The sequence below is a fragment of the Dromiciops gliroides genome, chromosome 4 (genome assembly GCF_019393635.1).
Source record: "Dromiciops gliroides isolate mDroGli1 chromosome 4, mDroGli1.pri, whole genome shotgun sequence".
Taxonomy (NCBI): Eukaryota; Metazoa; Chordata; class Mammalia; order Microbiotheria; family Microbiotheriidae; genus Dromiciops; species Dromiciops gliroides.
Window position 1 is genome coordinate 80095932 of NC_057864.1, and position 25887 is coordinate 80121818.

Below are 25887 nucleotides of genomic sequence, written 5' to 3' on the forward strand. Positions count from 1 at the left end.
AAGTCACTTGGTCTCTGAGCCTCAGACTGGTACTGGTTGGTAAAATCTTATTGGGGGTAACATTGATTGTCAAATAAAAAGAAACTTAAATAATTTACTTGACAGTTTCTTAAGGGAAATACACCTCCTGATATATGGTCAAAGAACAACAGTCTCTGTGTTCTAAGTCACTACAAACATTTGTATGCAAATATCATCTCTACCTTTCCGTTTTGTGGCTGACAGTAGGTCATTGGCATTCTCTAGTTCTCTTTCTAACTTGCCGATCTTCTCTAGCATTTCTTTTTCCATTCGGGCTTTTGATTCTTCCACTTCCATTAAATGGTCTTGTATTCTTTTGTTAGCTAAAACATAAGACAAATTTTATTTTATTATTTTTTTTTCTTGAATAACATTTGTATTTTGGGTGCCATTCTATTGTTATTGCAGATGGTGCTGGGAGGAGCTTGAAGTACATTACAATTAAAATAAAACACAAGCTGTCCAAGACAAGGATAAGACAAATTTTAAAAGAAATCATATTATGCTATAGAACAAAAATCTATAAGTTGCTATATTTTAATTTGCTTAAATCTCTGTTTTTAAAGTTGTATTCAGGGGAAGAAATGACTATACCTTGTATCTATTATTTTTCACTCAAAGTTTCTCTTTCATCTGAACTACATGAAATACTCATGTCTTTGGTTCTTACTCTCCCTGTTTTTATCTTGGTCCCCTGATTGTCTCTCCCTCTCTCCCCAATAGATGTAAAGGGGTTGTAATTCAATCACTTGACTTCATTTTTGATTCTTCATATGAAATACTGAATTCTTTCTAGGATATAGGCTAAAGGTCTATGCATAATTGAAATGTTTTGTTTATACTTAGCAGTCAGACAGTGAAAGTATATTTTATACAGCAAGAAAGCTTACTATAGGTTCTGAAAGTGAATATAAAGGTTATAAGCCTCTAAGTAGGCTTAACATGTTGGAGTTAGGGAAAATCGTTATTGTTGATCAGTCTTTTCAGTTGTGTTCAAGCCTTTGTGATATCATATGGGGTTTTCTTAGCAGAGATATGGAAGTGGTTTGCCATTTCCTTCTCCAGCTCATTTTATAGATGAGGAAAGAAACTGAGGCAAACAGGGTTAAATGACTTGCACAGGGTCACTCAGTTAGTAAGTGTCTGAGGATAGGTATGAACTGAGAAAGATGAGCCTTCCTAACTCCAGGCCTGGCACTCTAGCTGCCCTAGAGAAAAACCTAACTTTATAAAATTGACAGATGAGAATAAGGTATACAAGATTTGGAAGAAATAACATATAATAAAAGCGTTATTAGTAAATGTGTATAAGAGTGTGATGGAGAAACATACAGGGTAACACAAGTCTCAGTGCAGATTAAAGCTTTTTGGGGGGGAGGGGGAAGGGCAAATGAGGGTTAAGTAACTTGCCCAGGGTCACACAGCTAATAAGTGTCAAGTGTCTGAGACGGCATTTGAAATCAGGTCCTCCAGAATCCAGGGCTAGTGCTTTATCCACTGCGCCACCCTAGCCGCCCCCAGATTAAAGCTTTAATAGGTGAAAACTACATTAAGACTTTTGGAACATCCTGTACATGTATCTATTTACATACACACAGACACAGACACACACACATTCATGTAATACAGGCGTGCCTATAATAATTATGCCAGTTTTAGTACACAGTAGCATGAGAACTGAGACTGGAACCAAATTTCACTTTTAGAATACCGCCCTAATATCCCTCAGCTAAGGTTTATCAGTGAGATAAACTGATCTAAAATATACTTAATTTAGATCATTCACATAAGAAAAGGAATCTCTATGCTAAGCATTTTCCTTTCCTCTCCAGAATCTTTCTTACCTTCTCCAGATTCTTTCAAAAGCTTGTGAAGCTCATCCACTGCTCGAGTTAGCTCAGTGCTTTTTGCTTCTGAGTCATCAGCAGCACCCTAAAATGTTTAATCAGAAGTTGTTAAATAACAATAACAACAGTAACAAAAAAGAATAAGACGCTAAAAGTAATGGTACTGAATTTACCTTATACAAGTTAGACAGCTTCATGTGGGCATTTAGCTCATTGTGGAACTTTTCTTCCATACTAGCCTGCTGCTCCTTAGCCTAGAAAGTAAACAAGACCATAATAATCATAATATATTCCCACTGATATGGATTTAGAGTTGTTTCAAATGGTCAAGATTAGGGGTGGTTTTCTTTTAAAAAGAGCAGGGGGGGGGGGGTCAGAGAGCAATTGAGCAAGAAAATGCATTTTTACCAAATGACAAGATTACCTAAAATTAAATAATAATCATTTTCCCAAACAGACCAAAATAATATCTCATTTGGTCTTCTAGGAAAGCGCTACTATAATTTCATAATATTGAAATTAACATGTATTTTCTACTTTTGACATAGCACCTACTGTCTGTTCCCAATATTAGAAATTACAAGCTGATACCTAACTAATTTTTGAAGAGTTATGGTTACAAATGTTACCCATTATATATGAGGACTGGACCTAATAATAGCAGCTAGCATTTATATAGCACTTTGTAAAGTGATATACATATATGATTTCACTTTATCCTCATAAGGAACTTGGAGAGGAGGCGCTCTTCTTATTATCATCTTTATTTTACAGATGAGGAAACTAAGGCCTACAGAGGTTAAGTCACATGCTCAGGGTCATACAACTACTGACTGAAGTTACACTTGAACTCAGGTCTTCCTCACTCCAGGTCTAGTGCTCCATAAACTATACCATCCAGCTGCCTCAAATGGCTCTTAAGGTCTCTTCCAGTTTTAAACTTATAAAACCAATAATACTTTCAAACCCTCAAAATAGTAGCTGAAGTTAATATACCTCTTTCAATTTGGTCAGAAGCTCTTCCACATGTTTTTGTAGATGTTCATTTGATGTTTTCAAACCAGCCAACTGTTCTTCCATCCTGGAAACCTATATGAACAAAATTTGTAAGGGAAGGGAGTGTCACAAAATTTAAATTACCTCAATTTTGTGATTATACTAATAAAAAAAAAATCACACATTTTCTCTCACACATGCACACACTTTGCAAAAAAAAAAAACCAAAAGTCGTACAACATGGAGAATCTTTTAAAAAACAAAGAGAAATACCAGATAACAATAATATGAAAAAAATTCAGTTGTAAAAAAATTTTAAAGAACTCTTTAATTGGTTTTTGATTTCATGAACAGAATACTAATAATAGCCTCAATTTTGATGCTTATACTCCTATTAGAATGTTATTTTACTTCAAGACTGAACAAGTATCTCATGTAATTTGCTGCACACACAGTTCTAAAAATGAAAAGATTTGACCACACATCCATAAAGACAGAATTTTTATTCTGCTAACTTACCTCCTCTTTTTTGTTTTCAAGATTACATTTAAGTTCCAGGATTTCGTTTCCTTTTTCTCTACCAACAGCCAGGAGTTCATCAGTTTTGGTTTTTAGTTCTGTATTCAGCCATGTATTTTGATTATGCAGTAATTCCTTTTCTTGTTCTAATCGTTTCTCTCGATACTACAGAAATCACAGGAAATAGTTTACAGAGGGCCAAAAAAGATTTATAAGGGACATAAACTAAAGTTGGTATACAACTAAAGAATGCCAGCTATATTTTTATTTGCTTAAAGTTGTAAATGCTTCTTGTGGTCTACAAATTGAATAAACTTTTGCTTCACTGAAAATTGCATAAGTATATCTAGTGAACATAAAGGAACACTTTAAAATGTCACAATCAAATTATAATTACAATTTTCTGACAAGTCTTTCTTATAGACTTTAATAGTTTTTTAAAGTCCTACACAGTCTGGTTTAAACCAATCTTTCCAACCCCATCACACTTTTTTTCTCTTCCTATATTGTGCAATTCAGCCAAACAGGCCTCTCTGTTCCTTATAAGTGGCATCACATCTCTCATTTCCATGCCTTTGCCATATCTCATACCTGGAATGCACCCTCTCATCACCTCTGCTTCATAGAATGCTTCTCTTCCTTTTCTTATTCCCCCAACTACTAGTACCCTCCACCACAATGTATCTATCGTTTACATTTACTCCATGTGGATTTATTTATATACTTCTTTCCACAAAAAGAATATAAGCTCTTTCAGGCTAGGAAGTGCTTCATTCTTTGTATTTGTATTGTCAACAAATAGCATAGTGTGTGACACAAATTAGCTGCTGAATATTGGTTTGACTGATTAACTGACTTGATTTTACTCATTTCTGTGTTACAGGAAATATACCCATGGAGTCCTGGATAGCTACTGCTTCCAATATTGACATGCAGAAATCCAGAAGGCAAAATCTTAATTTTAGTTAAGTTTAAGCACAGTCCCAGAGTTATAAAAACAAACCAAACTGAACCTCATCAGTTTTCACTATGCTTATATTGTTTTCAATGACATAAGAGAGACAAAGAAATGATTTTGGTTTTAAAGCCCTCATAAAAGAGCCAGACTCTGACATTACTCAGAGGAAGGAGAAACAAAAGTTTAATATAGATAAACTTAAGGGAATCACATTTCTAAGCTAGGCTGGTGAGATTTATACTTCAAGGCTACCTCTGGACTGTTTACAATGGACTTTGAGAGAGGAAGTATATATGTCAAAAGATAATTAGAAAGCTAGAGCTTGGTTGTGGATTTATCAATACACAAAAAGAGATTTCAGGCAGGTGTCATAAATTCCATTTACCCCCTGTCTGCTTGTTTATCTTAGATAAAAAAATAAACATCCAAGTTAAATTTAACAAATTGTGACTAAGGTCCCTTCCCAGTAAAAGTGGCAGCTCTGGACCCCTACTATTAAAGACCAGAAAGACTAAAACAATCTTATGACTACAGTAATTAAAAAAAAGTACAACTGTGTTTGAGATTTTTCAAAAGTTTTAACCATTAATCATAATTTGTACATTTTCAGTACCTTAACAGTAACATCAGATGCTTGAAGTTCATCTAGTTTTAATTGTAGCTCTCCTTTTGATGCATTGCTTTCCTTGAGTTTTTCATTTAGGCGTTTAACATCCTCTAGAAAAGCCAGGACAGGATATGAAAAATATTAAAAGTGCTGCAGAGTATAAATTCCCATGTCTTACTCATAACTATATGTCCCTTAACACTTAAAACTGTAGCTTTCACATAAGAGAAAATAAATGTAGTAAATATAAAATAAAATCTAAATGCATCAAGCAAAAATATATATATATATACCATTTTAGATGCCTAAAATAGGCATCTAGTTTTTCAATTCAATCATTCCATGCTTGTTTTATAAATCTGATCTTCATTTGTAATCCATCCATTCACTAATATTTAAGAATATAATAGGAAATGGACAAAACAATGGAAAATTTAAACATATCCTTTGCCATTGTTTGCACCTCTTTCACATACCCTTACCAAGATTCTGAGGAGAAGCCACTTAGCAGCTCATCTAGGGAAACTATACTTTGGGCTCCAGTCAACACTAGATCTATTTTGCTTCATAATTTTTCTCATTTTAAAAGCAATTATTTTTAAAATGAGCCCACTGAATAATACTTATAAGGATTAAAATCTTTCAAAGAGTATATAAACAACTTTTCCATTATGAGATAAGACTAGAAATAATATCATATTCATATCTTTATTGCAAAGTCTAAAATGTTAAATTTTTAAAAACCTTCAAAGTAGAGTGTAACTTAAGATTTCCTCTGTAAATCTTATAAAGTAACTTATTTCAGTTACTTAATAAGAAGCAAAATTTTCAAACATATTCTTCATACCAGTTAAATATTCAAGTTCTTGTGAACATCTCTCACTCGTTCTGACCAAATCTCTTTTCTCAGCTTCCAATTCCTCCTTTGCTCTTGTAAGCTGGCTCTATCAATTAAAATAAGAGTACAAAGTAGAAACAATATAATTAGATAAGTAAAATTACGGTAATTATCAACCCATAGGAACTAGGCACATGAAATCTTAAGCTAAATTCTAATAAGCATTTTTATTTAAAGTTTTGAGTTTCAAATTCTATCCCAGTAATCAATCAGATATAGGTTATAAATATGCAATTATGTAAAACGTTACTATATTATTTTGTATAGGGAGACTCGAATAAAAGAAAAAAAATGAAAGAAAAGTGAAAAATAGCAAGCTTCCATCTGTGTTCAATCAATATCAGTTCTTTCTTTGGAGGTGGATAGTATGCTTCATCGTTAGTCCTTTGGGACTGTCTGAGATCACTGTATTGCTGAGAATAGTTAAGTCATTCAAAGTTCTTCATCAAACAATCTTGCTATCACCGTGCACAATATTCTCTGGTTCTGCTCACTTCACTATACATCAGTTCATACAAGTCTTTCTAGCCTTTCTGAAATCATCCTGCTTGTCATTTCTTATAACACAATAATATTCCACCACAATCATACACCACAGCTTGTTTAGCCATTTCCCAATTCATGGGCATCCCTTTCATTTCCAATTCTTTGCCACCAGAGAGCTGCTATAAATATTTTTGTACATGTGGGTCCTTTCGCCTTTTTTATGATCTCTTTGGGATACAGACCTAGTTGTATTACTGGGTCAAAAGGTATGCACAGTTTATTGCCCTTTGGGCATAGTTTCAAATTGCTCTCTAGAATGGTTAGATCAGTTTACAACTTCACCAACAGTGGATTAATGTCCCAGTTTTCCTAAATGCCCTCCAACAACCCAATATTTTCCTTTTTTGTTATATTAAACACTCTGATAGGCATGAGGTGGTACCTCAGCGTTGTTCTAATTTGCATTTCTCTGATCAATAGTGATTTAGAGCATTCTTTCATAATGACTATAAATAGTGTTGACTTCATTGCGTGAAAAATGCCTGTTTCACAGCCTTTGACCATTAATCAATTAGGGAATAAATTTATAAATTTGACTCAGTTTTTTTGATTTGATTCAGTTCTCTAAATATTTGAGAAATGAGGCCTTTATCAGGTATTTGTTGCAAAAATTCTTTCCCAGTTTCCTGCCTTCCTCATAATTTTGGCTGCATTGGTTTTGTTTAAACGAAATTCTAGAAATACAAAATCTTAATTTTGTCTGGTTTAATTCAGCTATAGTTTAACTATAGATAGCTTATCAATATAATTCACATTTTCAAACCACCTATTTTAAGGAAGAATTCAGAATGGCTTAAATGTGGTTTTTGTGCTAATTTTCATGAGTAGTCCTGTAAGAGATGGTTTCTCAATTTTTTTTTCAACCGCCCCTCCCCCCCCAATAAAAAAAAATGTGATTAAAAAATTAAATGTTACGGTCATGTTCTAAAATTTTATTTTTTGGAGAGTCACAAGATCTTATCATTATGGTGGCCAAGAAATCATTATTATAAATGATAGTTCTTTTCAACTATATTCAGTGGAAATGTTTATTGGCTTCTCTAATCTTTTGAAAACAATTTCTCCTAGGAAATAATCTGTTGTCGATATAAACTTTATTTTATTATATTTTTACCTGTCTCAGTCAAGAATCAATTATTACAAAAAAAATCAATTGTTAAAAAAAGGGTATAACAGAAGAAACCACAATTACATGGTTAATAACTTGGAATGTGAACCACAAATAATTTGCAAAACTTTTTTATGCATATGAACAAATTGTTTTTACCTGAATAGCAACATGTCGATCTTGAGCAATTTCTAGTTCTTTGTTTTTCTCAGTCACTGACTTGAACTGTTGATCTAAATATAAAGATTATTAAAAACTAAAAATTTATCTAATCACTTAAGAACAGAAATAAAATACAGAACTTTAGATCTGGAAGGGACCCTAGAGAACATGGAATCTGATTCTTTCATTTTACAGCTGAGGAAACTGAAGCCCCAACAGGAGCTCTGACTTGACCAAAGATATAAATATATTAGTTCAATAGTTTCCTAACTTTTTAAATATTATCTCCCACCTAATCAAAATATAGTTTTTTGGTTTGTACCAGACCTGTGATTTCACTGGCAAAGTGAAATTACAATGAAGAACCCCCCCAATACCAATATAGGCAGGCACCTGCTCTGCAACTTATAGTCTAAATAAAGTGGCCTGTGCTACTGGGAGTTTTAGTCATATGCCCAATTAGTGTGAAAGGCAGCACTTGAACTCAGATTATCCTGACTCAGCACTACTCTCTTCTACCTATACTGTGCTGATTCAATAAAATGTACACCACATACAAAAGTGTAATGGTTACATATGCAAACAAAGAAAGAAGACTTGGTTATACAGTAACAGTAAAAACTATTTTAAATTAAGAATATAGATATAGAAAAAAAGACTTGAGAATTACTTTTGAATTCATGATTATTATTTTACAGGGCTATAATCATGCCTACAGAACATGCATAACATAATCTAAGCAGTGATAAAATTAAATAATGAATGAGATTCACCACAGATAAATATTAGAAAGGACCTTAAAAAGACTGTGTGGGGAAGGTTGATAATATTAAGACACACAAAGAGAATGAGCGAATGAGAAAAAAGTTTACTAAATAATATTTGTATGTCCGATATCATGCAAAGTACCAGACATACAAATATAAAACCAATACAAACCAATACAGTCCTTGGTCTTCAAAGAACCTTACATTCTAGTGACAGAAACTACACAAGTAGCAGAGTAATACAAAATAAAGTTTCTTAGTCACAGAGATGAGTACAACAAAAGGACTGATGTGCCCTTTCCCAGAGGCAATGGAAGTGTTAATTTGATTATCAGTCTCAAAAACAGTAACTAGAAGGAGGGCAGGGAAGGGGGTTCTTGTGTTCTGGCAGGGACAGAGAGGTGAAGAAGCATGATTCCAGCAGGGCAGTTGGAGTTTATCTCTGGAGTTCTGGTTTGGACAGTGGGGCAGCTATCTTATCCACTCTTAATTTACAATACTAAGGAGAATCTATACTAAGTATGGAAAATAAAGAATGGTTTTTAATATACATTGATTGCCACTTTCCTTTCTGTAGTAGAAGGGACCTAAGAGGTTATTTAGTCCAATCAACAGTTGTGCAGTAATCACCTCTACATCTTCCAGGTTATACTGAGAACAAAAGGAAAATCCCCATTCCAATCATTTCTCTACACAAAGGCTAATGATTTCTCTAAACCTGATCATGTCACTTCCCTCTTTCCTCTCAATTATTCAAAGAACTCCAGAAGCTCCCTAGACCTCAAGGATCTGATAGATTTTAATCTCTTTATAGCCTGGCCCCTTCCTACCTTACCAGCCTTCTTACATACTACTATCCTCTAGATATTTTTTAGATCAACCTTACTGGCTTACTTGCCACTCATCATACATAAGGCTCCATCTCCATCTCCATGCCTGGAATGCTTTTCTTCTTCATTTCTGCTTTTTGGGATTCCTGGTTTGTTTACATATCTACATTTTTTAAATAGGGCTTAAAAATACTGCTTGGGTGAATGGGATGATGATGGTTGACAGAGAGATGGTAGAACTGCTCAATTCCTATTTTGCTTGTTTTCTCTGTCAAGGTGAACCATCTTTGAATTGGAAATAATAGAATAACAATGGTTAACAGACTATTTACATACCAAGATAGGTGAAGAGATGATAGAGCATCTAACTAGCTTTACTTACAGAGTTCCAATCACCAAAAAAACCTGCCAGAACTAATTGTTGCTGAGCCATTTTTGATGATCTTAGAAAAATTATAGATAAAGAAAGAAATGCAATCAGGACTATTGATGAACAAATGGTTTCCTGATTTTTGAAAGGGGAGGAGAAAATAAATTCTTCAAACAACAGTCCAGAAAATTTAATTTTGGTAACTGATAAAATTCCAGAAAGTATTATTATAGGAATGGTTTGGTAAAATTGAAGGGGGAGAAGGCAGCATGGATTTCTCAAGAATGAGTCAGGCCACACTAATTTCAAATTCTACTTTCAAAGAATTATTAGACTAGTGATTAAGGAAATTTCCATACATAGTATCTGGATTTCAGAAAGAGGCTTAACCAAGTCTTTCAGGGCATCTCTGTGTATACAATGAAGAAATATAAGCCGAATGACAACACAACTAGATGAATTCAACACTGGCCCCCCCCCCCCCCAACTGGTGATTAATAGATCAAAGTCAACTTGGAGAGAAATCTATGGAGCAAAACAGCATTCTGTCCTTGACCCCATTCTGGTGAATGTTTTGTCAATGACTTAGATGAATGCACAAATTTTATAGATGACATAAATTTTACGGGGACAATTATATAATGTTAGATTACAGAATCAAGGACCAAAATATCATTCAACAAACTAGAATGATGAGCTGCATCTAAGATTTAATAGATTTAATTTAAGGATAACTAGGCCCATAGGATTACTCTGAGCAGCCACAAAGTTCACTGTCATGCCCCTGTACCTTTGCTAACTCCCCAAAACCAAAAGGCCCTTCCTCCCTGCTCTTCTTTACCTGATGTGGTAGACACTTTAAAGGATAATTCAAATGCCATTTCCCAAATAAAGTGTTCCCTGGGGGCAGCTAGGTGGTGCAGTGGATAGAGCACTGGCCCTGGATTCCGGAGGACCTGAGTTCAAATCCGGTCTCAGACACTTGACACTTACTAGCTGTGTGACCCTGGACAAGTCACTTAACTCTCATTGCACCCCCGGCCCAAGTGTTCCCTGATTCCCCAGGTTGGTAAAAACCTACCCACATAGGACTTTTTGTAACTCTCTAATGCATCAATCTTGTAACATTGCATACTACATCTAAATGTGTCGGTTCTACTCTACAAGATTAGTTCCTCTAACACAGGGGCAATGTCTTATATAAATGTTTTTCCTTCCCTACTACTCTGTGTTATTAAACGTGCTTACTATATGTATTGCTCTAATTCCAACGTTTTTAGTCTCATAATCATAAAAGAGATCTTGGAGGTTATCTAGTCCAATCTTCACCCAAAAGAATCCCAACTAGAACTGCAAAAATCGATTATTTAGTCTCTAACTTAAAACTTCCAATGATGCAAAATCTACAACCTCCAGAAGCAAACCATTTCATTTGTGGACAGTTCTGTTTCTTGTGTATCCTCAAAAACTAATTGATAAAAAGTCATATTTCTATTATAACAATAAATGAGCTGTATAATGTTTAAGAGTAAATGGTAAGAACCAAGCTGATAATTTTTTCATGCATTTAAACTGTAATGTGACAAAAAAGTACCATTTAGTTAAGTTATACAAAGCAAAATGAATAGTTTTTCATTAAAGAACACAACACAAAGAATTACATGGCTTTTTCTGTGGTAGTAAGATTTAAAATGCATACATTACTTTTCACCTTCACCATGATTCGCAGATGATCACATATGTATGATCTTTTGTCATGTGACCTATCACTACTTGACATCCAGTGCACTCCCAAATAGTACATTTTATAACTCATTCTTTTCTATTTCTATTTTGTTTTTGTTTTCTTCCTCCAAAGATAAACAAAAGAGACTGGAAGTCAAAGACAAGAGACAAACTAGATCAAAAGCTGAATGACTAAAACTTATACATAATTAAGAAACATTTTCTCAGGAGTTTTAGAAGACTTAAACATACCTCCAAATACTCTTACTCATAAAATCATATCATTAAAAAAACCAAAACACTTACTAAGCTTTTCCAGTTCTTGACGCAAAGTTTGGCACTCTCGGCTTTCATTTACAAGTCTTTCCTGACACTGGGACAACCGCTTCTCTACTTCAAAGTACTGTTGTTCTAGAAAAAAACATGACAATGTCATAATTTGTTTATATTTTGTTCATATAAATGTAAAAATATTTTAACAGTAAACTTTAATTTCCTGAGGACTGAAAGGGGCAAAAACTAGTGAAAAGTAGAGAATTTGAATAAGTGTGAATAAAATCAGAAAGCCGGGAGCAGTTAGTTGAGCTCCTTCACTTGAAAAATGAAGAAAATGAGGTCCAAAGAATTAAAGGAACTTACCCAATGTTATACAACTAGCTAGTGTCATAGTCAGGAACCGAGCACTCAAGTCAAACTTATAGTCCAATGTTCTTTCAACTACCCCCAGATAATTTACATTTGAAGTCTTTAAAAAGGTCCTTTCCATGACTTTAAAGTGTACTAGAGCAGTGGTATCAAATTTAAAAAGAAATGAATCTTTGTGAGATCCTTGAGGCTTAGAAAACCAGATTAACATTATTGATATATTCTATTTTTACTTCTTTTGTTAAATATTTCTCAATTGCATTTTAATCTGTTTTATAACAGTAGTTTGACACCTGTCTACTAGAATTAGTCACTAATGCCTCATCTTGGTGTGGAATTGATTCTGGATTCCTAAAAACTAGTATAGAGTAAGCATAGAGCAAGCATTTAAATACTTATAGAATAAGAAATCTTCACAGCCAGGCTTGAAAGCATATTATGCCATCTGAGGGCCAAGCTAGCAGTTGGACCAGTGCTCTACACTCATTCATTAATGAGACACTGATCAACTTTAAGGGGACCAAAGGCTAGAGATGATGTTCAACCTGAGTGCTGAAGGAAACTAGATATTCCAAGTGGGGAGAGAGTGCCTTGTAGTAAATATGGAAAGGCACAAAACTAGAGATCCTTGATGTTATCTTGGAGCTGTTTTTCTTTACTGAGCAGGTGAGTGACATGGCCAGAGCTGTGTTTTAAGAACATTCAGCATTTATGTGGAGGAGACTGGAGAAGAAAAACACTTGCGGGGTGGAGGTGGGAGGGGGACTAAAGGGAGAGAGAATTAAGAGGCTATTTCAATATTCCAAAGGAGAGGTAATAAAGGCCTCAAACAGGGCAGAGGCAGTATGTGTAGAGAGAAATCTATGGATGAGTATGAAATATAAAGACTGGCCCAGTAAAAATGGCCCCTTTATGTACAACTGGAAAATGGGAATGTAAGAACTAGGAGGCAAAATGGCAGATTCTTAACCCGGGGTCTACAGATTGCCAAGGGAATAGATTTCAGGGGTGGGTTGTGAACTTGGATGGGGAAAAAAACCACAACAAAATATCACATCTTTTACTTTGACCAATCTTTAACTGAATATATCATTTTAAAAAAATTATGAATGGGGTTCATAGCACACAAAACAAGATTAAGAATGGTTCTGATTTAGATGGATTGCTAATCCAAATTAATTAAGTCTTCTGTAAGAGAAAGAAGGTTTTAATACTATTTTGTTGATTTGAGCCATTTTTAATCACACCACTCACTGTAAATTCTTTCTTCATGTCAAAACCTCTGAATATCTCTGGACCCCATTCTTGATGCCTTTCTCCCACTCTGATAATAAGGTGGCCCTTCTTTTTGCCAAGGTCAACATCTCTACACATGTTCCATCCCTTCCTCACACTGTTGATCACCCTTCTATTCCTGGATGCTCTTTGGATATTTCTAACACTCTTCTCTTCTGGTTCTCCTCCTAACTGTCTGATATCTCCTTTTCTATTGCCTTTTTCGGTTTGTCGTCCATATCATTTCCCCTAAACGTGTGTACCATCTAAGGTTCTTCTCTTACCTCCCTCTGTGACCTCTTCAGTACCCATGGGTTTAATTACTGTATCTATGTAAGTGACTTCCAGATCCATAAATATACCACCAGTATCTCCCCTGAACTTCAGGGCAGGATCACCAAATGCCTGATGAACAGTTCAAACTAGACATCTCCCACAAACATCTCAAACTCAGCATTTCCCTCCAAACAATAACCATCCTTCCAATCCTCCCACATTTGTAACCCTAGTACCATCCTAGACTCCTAAACCTCACTCTATATATCCAATCAGCTGCAAAATCTTGCCATTTCTATGTCCACATTTTTCACACCTGACCTTCTCTCAGCCACCTTAGTTCAGGTCCTCTTCATCTCTTTTCTAGATTTTTATAACAGACTCCTGATTGGTTTCCATGCCTGAAGTCGTTCTCTGCTCTACTCTCCACTGCTGCCAAAGTGATTTCCCTTAAGTCCAGTTCTGACCACAGCACCCCCCACCCCCACCCCCTTTAATAAACTTCAGTGTTCCTTGCTCACCTCTAGAATAAAGTATAAGCTCTTTACAATCTAGGGTCAACTTATTTCCAGGTTCAAAGACATTTAGCCAAAGAGGCCTTAGGCACAACACTCGTCTCCCATCTCTCTGCCTGTGCAGTGGCCACATTCACAGGCCTGGAATATACTCCCTCCTCTCCACCTTAGAGATTCTTTCTTCTGAGACACAGTTCAGCTATCGCTTTCTACATGAAGCCTTTCTCAACTCTCCCAACTGCTAGTACCCTTCTTCCCTAAACCACTTTTTATTATTTTCTTTATTTTTTTCCATGTGTTCTTATATTTTTAAGTTTTAAAAGCTTTAAACCGCACTAGGGTTTTTTGGGACACCCTGTATATAGGCTACGTGTCTTCCCTACATTGGACCGCAAGCTTCGGCTGCTTCGTTCTTTGTGTTTGGATCCTTGGTGTTGGGCCATAGATGCTTCACCGATTGAATGACTTCATCTCATAACGTATCCTTTACAGAACTGGGGAAGCTGTCCGTTTACCCTAAATGCTAGGGTGGAAAACGGAATCTGGGGTCCGAGGGCTTGTACTGAAATCGGGGCTTTGCTACGTGACATCTTTAGGGCAGAGGGCCGGGCCTCGGTTTTCCCGGTCGATCCTTAAGGCTTTACTGATATTAAGTGAAAACAGCCAGAGAAAAATCACCCCGAGAGGTCCAGACCGGGAGGGGGCTGACCCTTGACCCGAGGACAAGCAGGGTGATTGATGAGCGTGGATGCGCGCGTCAGGGCCCCGAGTGGGGAAGGCCTTCCCTCAGGCCAAGTCCGGCATCTCCCCACGCAGGGCCCGGGAAGGGGAGGGGGCGGGAAGTGCTCTCTGAGCAGGGTTACACCAAGGGGGGGGGGTGCGTTCGGGGGGCCCACTCACCGCTCTCCACCTTGAATTTCTCGTGCCGTCCCTTCAGGCAGTCGATTTCACTCTGCTGGTCCGCCAAGAATTTCTCCATTTTGGCCTGGACGGGCTTGGGCAGTTTGGTCAGCTCCTGCCGCTCCAGGACCTGCTGCAGCACCGCCGCCATGTTGCCAATGTCCAGATCTTCAGGCGGAGGAGCTGGGATGGGGGCCGAGGGCAGAGACGGGGAGACCGAGGCCGAGGCCGAGGCCGAGGCCGGGGCCTGCGCCGGCACCGGCGCCGAGGCCGAATCCTCCCGCGCTACGCTCACGCGCGCACCGGACTCCCTGAGGCTAGCGCGGCGGGACCCTGGGAAGCCAAGAGCTTGGCTGGAGAAGAATCCTCGACTCCCCGCCCCGAGGATGCGCGCGCACGCCCCTCCCCCCTCCTCCCAATCGGCTGGCGCTCAGACGGACTCCCTCGAGCACCCTTGGAAACCGAGTCTAGAGGCTGGCCCAGATTCCTGGAGGCGCGCGCACCCTTCCTGGGACCACCCCATCCCCACACCGCCTCCTTTACAGCACGCGCGCAGAACGCCGGGAAGTGTAGTAGTCCTCTCCCTCCCATTTCTCTTCCTCATTCGTCACCCCACCAACTTCCTCTCCCACCTTCCACCTCCAGCGTAGTCCTGGAACCCAATCCCCTTCTCCTTCTCTGCACTTCACTTCCCCCCATTTCCCCCCTTCCTCCTGTGTATGAAAACGATCTGTGAGGAGGGGCGGGGCGGGGCGACGCTACTTACTAGTCAGCCCGCGTCCCGCCCCGAGGAGCCGAGAGCCTTTTTCACTGAGGCTTCGAGACGTCATGGATCGTCGTCTTCGGGTGCTCCTAGTCAGAAAGCCACTAGAGGGCATCAGTCCCGGAGGGGCGGAGCGGGGCGGGGCGGGCTGGTGCCGCTACCGCCACACTCTTTATGGCCGTCCGGAAGGGGATGGGAGGGAAAGGGGTCGCCTCCCCTATAGTAGTGAGGAAGATTGGGGTAAAGGGCGGGGCTCCGTTTTCCTAAGTCAGTTAGAAGGCACAGTCCACGCGCGTCATCAGGTTGCGCCAGCTGCTCCCCTCCCCCTTCCCCCTGCCCGGAAAGGAGGCTGGAGGCGGGAGGCGGGAGTGGGAGGGGGAAGCGGTGTCTTCCGTCTGTACACGCGACACTGAGCAGCTTGGAGGAAAGCTGAGGCTGCTGAGGCAGTAGCTGCAGCCCCTTCGCCACCCCAGGCCCGTGGGCTTGCCCATCCCCCCACATGTGAGTCAGCCCGTGGCGGGAACCCAGACCCGAGAGAGAAGGGAAGGCTGCCCGGAGTTGGGCTGTCAGCCTCGGGAATAGGAGGCCGGGGCAGAAGGGCGAGAACCTGACATCTGCTCGGGCCCGGAGGCGGGAGTGGATTCTGGGTGGAGTGGGAGCGGAGGGACTGTCGCGAACGCCTAGTCCTGTCTCCTGTTTTATGCAGATAAAGAAACGGAGGCCTTTGGCGCGTGGGGGTGGGGCGGAGGTTGGGCCAAGGTTGACACACAGCTTGTTAATGGTGGAGTCTGGAACTGGAACCCTCTCTCTAGAACTCCTTTGCCACATCACCTACCTGTTGGACATTTCAAGCTGTTTGAGCTTCTGGTCTGGATGGCTTAAGGACATGGAGGTCGCAGTGGATAGAGCACTGCTTCTGGAGTTAGGAAGACCAGAGTTCAAATATAGCCTAAGACCTTTTCTAGCAGTGTGACCCTAGACAAGTCACTAAACTTCTGTTTGCCTCAGTTTCTTCATCTGTAAAATTTGGACAATAAAAATAACTTCCTCCGGGGGTTGTGAAGGTTAATGGAGATAATTGTAAAGCTCTTAGCATAGCACCTGGCACATATTAGGTACTACGTAAGTGTTAGCTATTATTACCATTACCCATCTTGCCATTATCCATTTCCATATTCATGAATTCTCAGATCATAATCTTTTATCAGTCCAATCAGTCTTTTCCTAAGCCTTAAGACTTTAACCCCTGTTTTTCCCCTTCATTGTGACCTCCAGTCCTTCTACCCCTTAGCTCTTTTCTGGGCCATCAGTCCTGTACTGCCAGCACTCTCCTCCCTCATCTTGACTCAGGGGTGAACCATTCCACACTATCCTTTACTCTTGAGCCCCTTACTCCTTTATCTGGTTACCAGTTATGCCTTTCTAAGCTACCCCCTTGTATTTCTCCTGCCATCTTTCTTGGCTCCTATTCTCGTGTTGCTGGAGAAAGTCATAAAGCTCTGCTAACTGGATCACTACAAATTCAAGAGGTGATTTGATCATAGCAGTACTTTAAAATGAAAATCACTTTGGCACTTGAGTGGAAGATGGTTTGGAGTGGGGAGAGACTTGAGATTGGGAGACCATTGTAGCAGGCTTGGCAAGAGGTTGTGGAGTGCTTGAACGAGCTTGGTAGCCCTATTAATTACTCAACCAGCATTTATTAAATTTGACTATGTGCTAGGTACTTTGCTAAGCCAGGGGATACATAGAAAGGAAAAATTGGTTCCTACCTTCAAAGAGTTTACATTCTAATGGAGGAGACAACGTGCAAAAAATTGTTCATATAATATTATTGCAATAAGGAGTTGGACTGGGGAATAAAGATTAATGATGTAATCTTCAAAGGAAGAAAGTTGGCTGAGAGATTATGGGAAAGGGACAGTCTGGAAGTAGGAATGATGCTACCCTTTCTCTGGATCCTGTGCTTTGGAGGGCATAAGGGAAGGGACTGGTATGGAGACTGGGCCAGGGATGCAATATCTTGAGAGAACTAAGTTTCTGTTAGTATAAGAAGTTAGAATGGAATGTGAATAGATACAAAATAAAAGGGAGTTAAATAATAGAGTATGGGCAGGGGCTCCAGAGGGGTTAGTAGAATGAGAAGGAAAAGGAGGATATGGCAGCAGACCATGAATGGAGTTATATAGTGCCTGCTATGTGCCAGATGCTGTGCTAAGCGTTTGGTAGATATTGGTTCATTTGATTCTCAGAACAACCTTGGGAGCTAGGTGCTATTGTTATTCTTATTTTACAGTTGAGGCAACTGAGGGAAACTGAGGTTAAATGACTTCCCCATTGTCCCACAGCTGGTATATTGCTGAGGCCAGATTTGAACTTGGGTTTGTCTGAGTCTAGGCCCAGTGCTCTATCCACTGAACCATCAGCTGCCTCAAAATACTATATAAACACTAGTGTCTAGCAATTATTAACTGTTTAGATTGAGGGTAGGACCAAGGTAGGTAAGGATTAGAACATAGCTTCTTAAACCATGGGTCATGACCCCATATGGGGTCCCATAATTCAGTGTGGGGGTCACAAAAAATTTGGCAACAGTTAAAGGTTAGGTATGCCTATTTTATATACCTACATATCTGGGGGTCACATAAAAATTTCTTGGGCAAAAGGGGGTCGAGAGCAGAAGAAGTTTAAGAAGCCCTGGATTAGAGTACTGGGAGAGGAGGAAGAGAAGTTCATCACCTCTGCAGATGCTGAATCTGAATGACATGGCTAAGGAAAGCAAGATTGGGGAACTTACCTTCAGTCATTTGAAATGTGACTAGTTGATAAGGGTCTCCATTCTCCAGGGTCCTATGACGATTGAACACAGTCATCACTTGTGATGCCCCTCAGCATCTTCTGACTCCAAACTCTCAGGTTCTTTTACAGTTATGAGGGCCTGGTAGTAGAGGAAGATGTTCAGTATAAGTCAACAATAAGGCATGATGTTCCAAAAAAAAAAAAAAAAACTAAGGAGCTATTAGACTGCATTAAGAGAGGCATTTCTTCCAGGAATAAGAAGTGATAGTTCTTCTGTACTCTGCTCTGGTCAGACTGTATCTGGAGTATTATGTTTACTTTGGGGCACCATGGTTTAAGAAGGATATTGATAAGGACAGAAAGAATGAAGTTTATAATTTTTGATGATTCTACCTTTTATTCAATAAACATTTTCACTGTCTTCTTGTGTAAGTCAGTCCAACTAAACTTGCTTTCTTAGTGTTCCTTATGTATATATAACCTTACCTCCTAGAATGCATTCCTTCCTTCCCTCTTTTAGAATTCTTAGTCTCCTTCAGATCTCAGCTAAGACACCACCTCCTCCTACATGATGCCTTTGCTGATCTCACCCCGCTGTTAGTCTCTCCACCCTCCAACTCCCCATTACCCTGTATTTTATTTTGTATGTACTTATGTACATGTAAACTCCTGGAGATTAGGGACTTTAGTTTTTATCTTTATAGGTGATAATAAATTATTGATGATTGTTTGCAGGGTACTGTGCTAGGTACTGGAGTTACAGAAGCAAAAATGAAACAGGCCCTGATCTCAAAGAGTTTATTGTCTTTTGGAGACATTACTTCTCTCTAAAACAATAGGCCCATCTTTTAAATACCAGTGTTCCTCCATACTGTTATTTTATCTGTTGCTCTATGATGATTTCTGTTGGTTCTATATTCCCTCATTTATAGAACATTTTAAAGATCTGATACACTGCTGGTAATATCAATACACTTTGAATAATGGGAAGAAGCTACATAGTAGAAGAAGCTGTTGGACAATACCTTTTAAATTTCAGCAATCAAGAAAAAGCTTTTGTCTCTGGTCTTTTGATAGGACAGGTATGTATCTTTTAGGTATGTCTCAAATTCAATAATAGAACTTAGCCTTTAGGGTTAAAGGTATGATACAACATATTGAACACATTAGGTCTTAATTAGAGCTTGCTTTAGGCAAAATAATTCCTTTGCACTCCCTTTACTGTAACATCCTTTCCTCATCATTCCACTTGTACATTTCCTGCTTTCCTACTCCTGTTTTAAGGACAATTTCTTTAAAAGGAAAAAGTTTTGTAGATGTTCTTTTATCATGTTAATTTATAGAAAGGAAGCAGTATAGTTTATTAATTGCTTTTGTTCTGTCCCTCTTCCTATATATTTTTCTATGTCGTTTTTCATATGTACTGACTTTACTTTTACTTTTATTCTCTCCTATTTGTCTTTTTCCTTAACTCCTCACATTTTTTTCCTCTCCCTTTTTGGAAAAAATTCTTTCTTAGACTTGAGTATGATGGGAAAAGCATTGAACTTGGAGCCAGGATAAACCTGGACTTGAATTCAAGCTATGATATTGACTACCTTGGTCATTCTGGGAAAGTCATTTGTCTTCTCCAAGTCTCAGTTTTCTTAATGTAAAATGGGGATAATACTACTTAAAGTGCCTGCCTTATAGAGAACTACTACAAAGAAAGTGCTTTATAAACATCAAAGAACTGTAGAAATATGAACTATTTATACTCCTTCCATTTCTTTCACCAGAGATTGGTATGGGATTAGGGAGCAGGGAAAGAGACATAGTGGATGACATCAGGTTTCATGTGGGTCTCTGAGAAAACAGGAAAAAAAATAGGTCAAACCTAGACATTTTATTAATTTATTTAGAAGATAATCTTTTCCATTGCTTTCTTTAGAAATGAAAGAAATTTAAAAACCAAACACCTTTCCACATACTTTACGATATTTTTTGTTAGTTTTAACTCAATTTTACTGCTTCCCCAAAACATTTCTTATATTGCTCACCCTTCCTACCATGGATCTGTACTATGTTAAAAGTTAGAAACAATAGCCAAGTTAGAACTTGGTAAGGCTGAGATAACAGCTTCTGGTTCATATTTTTCCATATTTGTTATCTAGATGAATTAGAACAAGTATTGTAGAAAAGGATGTCTGTTACAGTGCCTTACTTATATTTATTGAGTTTATTCTGTGTGTACTCTAGTAACCATGTTTTTTGTTTTTTGTTTTTTAATTTTAAAATTGATTCTTTGAAGTTCAGGACTGTGTTGCTTTGTTTTTAGCCTATTTTACAAAGTATGTTTTGTTCAGAATTTCCCTTTTTTCTCTTACAAATCTTGGCAAAGGCCTTTTTATACTCTGTCTCTTTCTCTTGTGACCTTGGGCTTGTCTTCATATTACTGCCTTCTCCTTCAAGTGTTTTGCTTGGATCCAAAATTTTGTTACTATTATACTCTTCCTTGTTGAAATTTACCTGTCCTAAATCTCTTTGACTTAGAGTCAGGATCTTTGTTTTTTTTCCAGTGATAAGTAGCCATTCTGTACTAATGAGAAAAGGCTCCTCAACCAAGACTTTATTTTATCCTCCCATACCTCTCAGCCCAAAATTTGTACAGTTTAACAGTTAATCAATTTTAATACCAATCATTTTTCCTTCTTTTTTTAAATAAAAGTATTTTATTATTTTCCAGTTCCATATAGAGGTATTTTCAACATTTGTTTATATAAGATTTCCAATTTCAAATTTTTCTCCTTACCTCCCTTCCCTCCCCCCTTCCCCTAGACAGCAGGTAATCTGATATAGGTCATATATATATATATATATATATATATATATATATATATATATAATAACATTAAACATATTTCTGTATTAGTCATGTTATAAGAGAAGAATCAGAGCAAAAAGGAAAAACCTCAAAAAAACCCACAACAGCACCAAAAACAAAAGAAATAGTATGCTCCACTCAGCATCCATATTCCAGTTGTTTTTTTTTTTCCCCTGGATTTGGAGAGCCTTTTCCATCATGAGTCCTTTGGAACTTTCTTGTACCATTGTATTGGTGAGAAGAATCTAGTCTATCACAGTTGATCAACACATAATGTTGATGATATTGTGTGCAATGTTCTCCTGGTTCTGCTCATCTCACTCATCATCAGTTCATGCAAGTCCTTCCAGGTTTCTCTGAACTCCTCCTGCTCATTGTTTCTTACAGCACAACAGAATTCCATTACATTCATTTACCACAATTTGTTCAGCCATTCCCCAATTGATGGGCACCCCCTCAACTTCCAATTCTTTGCCACCATAAAAAGAGCAGCTATAAATATTTTTGTACATGTGGGTCCTTTTCCCTTTTTTATGATCTCTTTGGGAAAAAGACCCAAAAGTGGTATTGCTGGGTCAAAGGGTATGCATAGCTTTATAGCCCTTTGGGCATAATTCCAAATTGTTCTCCAGAATGGTTGGATCAGTTCACAGCTCCACCCACAATGCATTCTAGTCAAGCATGGGTTGGACTAGGTGGCTCCTGACCCCCTTCAAGCTTTGAGAGTCTGTGAGTCTAGTAGCAGAAAGCCTTGCAGACTGAAGCTTTTTAACATTTGCTTTTATTATTATGAACTGACAAACATAGAAAAAGAACATGGGGCGGCTAGGTGGCACAGTGGATAAAGTACCGGTCCTGGATTCAGGAGTACCCGAGTTCAAATCCGGCCTCAGACACTTGACACTTACTAGCTGTGTGACCCTGGGCAAGTCACTTAACCCCCATTGCCCCGCAAAAAAAAAAAAAGAAAAAGAACATAAAAAGAAGATTCTACAAAACACTATGAGTGTTCAAATTGAGTTTATATATGTGTGTGTGTATATACACACACACACACACACACACACACACACACACACACACACATATATACATAAAAAATTTGCCACAGTATTTGCAGCAGTACCCTGCTTTTTTGTCACTTTCTAAACTTTCTGCTATCTTTCTACAGGATCATGATCATTAGATCACATATCTTGGGTTTCTCTGAAACCTTCCATTTTGTTATTTATTATTTAATTTTCCATTACATTCAAATGCCATATTTTTTTCAGCCATTCCTTAGTTAATAAATGTTCTTTGTTTCTTTGCTACAATCAAAAGTGTTATGAAGCTGAGGCATTAAAAAAATATCATTGTATATAATAACTATTTTGAAAAATTAGAAATTTGTTTCACTGGTAAGTTTAATTACAGAACAAATAAATCAACTAATGACACAGTTATACTATTTCTTTTATACATGCCATATCTGTATTCTTTAATTAGATATCACTGGATAGTTTTTATTTTATTTTTATATTAAAATTGTTTTTTTTCAACATTTAAATAGACAAAGAAAAGAGGATTATATGTAAAAAACTGTTAATCACTTTTATATATAGATTTTTTTTAAAGAAAAGTATGCATTACATTTAATATGGTAGAAACAGAATTACCATTTGTGTTTGCTTTTTTTAAGTGTTCTTCACAAAGGGATTATGTAGTTCTTGCCACTAGAACACCACCCAGAGAAGAGCAGAATGAAGGCACAAGATCTTCTCAATCACAACTGAATGATTTAGATGAAGAATGGACTACAACACATGCCAATCAGGTTGTACTATTATGTAATATACATAAATGTTATGTATATTCTATATTGTTCATATTGTGTCTATATATGCAATTATAGAATATATACATACAAAATTAAGCCAACATTTTGTTTTGATTAGTGACATAAAACTGAACTTGAATTTTATAATATTGTTCTCAACTTTAAAAAACTGTCAGCACATATAATTAATGTTTTTGATTCTGATTTATTCATATATATCTTATGTACCTTGTGGGTTATTTGTATCCACTTTAATCTTAGTTCAGCTTCTTTCTTTTCTCCAAGAACTCTGTTTTTAAATTTTTTTCCTTGCCCCCTGTAGTGTGCTTAGTCTGTGCAAACTCACCCTTAACCATGTACATTCATCTCCTAATGATGAGCTTACTAGTGAAGAGTCTCTTCATATTTTTTTAGGCTGTTCTTTGGAAAGCAGATATAGTTTTTGTAGGAATGATACTTGAAGCCTTTCCATTAAAGTAGACCCTGCCAGAGCTGTGATTTCATTGGCATAGTCTTCTAGAACCCTGTGTTATCTGTATGTCATAATGAGAAATAGGAGTAGAATTTTGTGGAGGACATAGAAACATTGGTATAAGAAAAATCTAGTTAGGATGGCAGATCTGCTCCACAAAAGTTGTATGATGTATTCCAAATCCAAATGGTACATTTAGATTATATATGCAAAAGGCACATGTGTTAGTATGGATTAAAGTTTGTTATTTAGCACTGCTAACAAAACTTGGAAGTAAAATAAATGCTAAGGTTACATTGAAATTTAACATGGAAAACTCAAGAGGATTTTCTATAATATACAATAAAATTCAACCATTTTTCTGAAATAGATGAGAAAATTAGTCCATTTTACTACCAGCTTGTAACTAACATTTTTTGAAAGTTCAAAAAATCTTAAGCTTATTTTAAAGTTTTCTTTATTTTGAATTTAGTCATTAACAGATCAGAGTATTTCAATAAACAAAGATCTTTCCTTCGTTTGAGAGCAGTATAGTCTTAGGTTTTTAAGATTTTTAATTGGATAAAGAAGGAAATACCAGGACTTCACTCCAGTATTTTTCATCATATTATTTCTTACTGTAAAGCGAAGTTTGTTGTATATTTTTACTGTATGTACTTATTTAATTTTGAAATATCTCATTCTAAGGTGGTTTTAATTATAAGGGGTCCCATGGCATGGATACCACATATATTCCAAACTACATATATATGACAAGTATATTCCAAAATACTTAGAGGACAGTGAACCTCAGTGGCTTTAGCATACTTGGCTATTCTAAATTTCTTGATATATAACATCAGTTTTCTGTAGCACCATAGACAATGCTTTAAAATAGTAGATGCTCGATAAATACTTGTTTAATGGATGCAAGAATGAATGAATAGTATATCAAATAAAAAGGAAAACTGATTATAAAGAAAAATCATTATGCTAGTTAATATTTTAATTAATTTATTTAGGTATCTAGGATGCTACCTGGAGGTTTATTAGTTCTTGGAATATTTATTATTACTACTCCGGATCTTGGGAAAGATGTTCAGAATGCCTTACGCAGGGTAGGTACCAACATATGAACAATTCTTCATATGGTTTGGGTATGTATTGTTTTAATTAAATACAATTTTGTATGATGATCACTGATAGTATTTGAATAATGCTCACAGGTTTGGATTATAATTATATACTTATGCTTTCAAATCTAGTTGCAGGTTGTTTCTATAACAATCTGTGATGAAAAAAAACCTGAAGCTCAACGTTCAGAGCATGATCATTTATTATCAAGGCTAGCAGTTGCCAATAAGTGAGATCCCCAAGCCCCTCAGTGGCCAAGAATGCATTAGAGCAGACAAAGCAGTCTTTTCTATAGTTGGGAAAGGTGTAGGGTGGGCTTACATATGGCATAATCAAACTGACTTGCTGGCAAAAGGGTATTTCCAAAGTCTGTGGTAAGGGGAAAACACAAAGTTGGTCAACATCCGCTAGCAAGTCCTGTGTCAGTGACCATGTACATATGCTAGGCTTATAGCCAGACAGAACATCTTATGACCATGTCTACTCAGTGAGTCTGGACTGTAACCGAGAGAAATGGGGAAGTTGAACTCTTATAAAGAAGTCAAGCGGGCAGCTAGGTGGCACAGTGGGTAAAGCACTGGTCCTGGATTCAGGAGGACCTGAGTTCCAATCCAGCCCCAGACATGTGACACTTACTGGCTGTGTGACCCTGGGCAAGTCACTTAACCCTTATTGCCCCCCCAAAAAAAAAAAGTCAAGCCATCTTAGAGACTCTCATGTTAAGTAGTTCAACTGTCTTTTAAATTAATTCCTAAGTACTGATTTCAGTGATTAGATACAATTCTAAATCAGTAATTAATAAATAATACAGAGTAAAGTGAGGCCTCAGTTTTCAGCTTCACAAAGTCATACATTTAAATACTTGCCTACTATGTGCAGGGTTCCCTGTTGGGATACAAAACTAAAATGAAATAGTCCCTGCTTTCAGGGGACTTATAATCCACTGTGGTGATTAGCACATATGCAGTTAAGTAAAAAAAAGATATTTGAGGAAGGAGAGACCACTAATAGGTGAGAGGTGAGAGAAGGCTTTATATTGAGGTTGTGACAGGCATCCCTGCTGAGCCTTGAAGTAAGGTGAGGCTGCAAATAC

At 37.5% G+C, this 25887-nt stretch overlaps 2 protein-coding genes across 4 annotated transcripts in view; one reads left to right on the forward strand and one right to left on the reverse strand.

Moving 5' to 3' along the window:
• The window catches only part of TPR (translocated promoter region, nuclear basket protein), a 67886-nt gene extending 52137 nt beyond the window's left edge, over positions 1–15749 (reverse strand). For both annotated transcript variants that reach the window (XM_044000243.1, XM_044000242.1), the window contains exons 1-11: positions 15732–15749; positions 14966–15298; positions 11661–11765; positions 7660–7733; positions 5796–5892; positions 4955–5058; positions 3384–3548; positions 2865–2957; positions 2042–2122; positions 1866–1953; positions 204–344 (exon numbers count right to left, since the gene is read on the reverse strand). In XM_044000243.1, the coding sequence (XP_043856178.1) occupies positions 204–344; positions 1866–1953; positions 2042–2122; positions 2865–2957; positions 3384–3548; positions 4955–5058; positions 5796–5892; positions 7660–7733; positions 11661–11765; positions 14966–15116 (1099 nt within the window). In that variant the 5' untranslated portion in view covers positions 15117–15298; positions 15732–15749. The remainder of the gene's footprint in view (positions 1–203; positions 345–1865; positions 1954–2041; positions 2123–2864; positions 2958–3383; positions 3549–4954; positions 5059–5795; positions 5893–7659; positions 7734–11660; positions 11766–14965; positions 15299–15731) is intronic.
• Positions 15750–16048: 299 nt separating this feature from the next.
• The window catches only part of ODR4 (odr-4 GPCR localization factor homolog), a 51462-nt gene continuing 41623 nt past the window's right edge, over positions 16049–25887 (forward strand). Inside the window, exons 1-4 of one of the 2 annotated variants that reach the window (XM_044005002.1) lie at positions 16049–16229; positions 19460–19609; positions 23072–23206; positions 24683–24778. In XM_044005002.1, coding sequence (XP_043860937.1) covers positions 19511–19609; positions 23072–23206; positions 24683–24778 — 330 coding nt within the window. In that variant the 5' untranslated portion in view covers positions 16049–16229; positions 19460–19510. The remainder of the gene's footprint in view (positions 16230–19459; positions 19610–23071; positions 23207–24682; positions 24779–25887) is intronic. The other variant, XM_044005003.1, reaches the window with a different exon arrangement.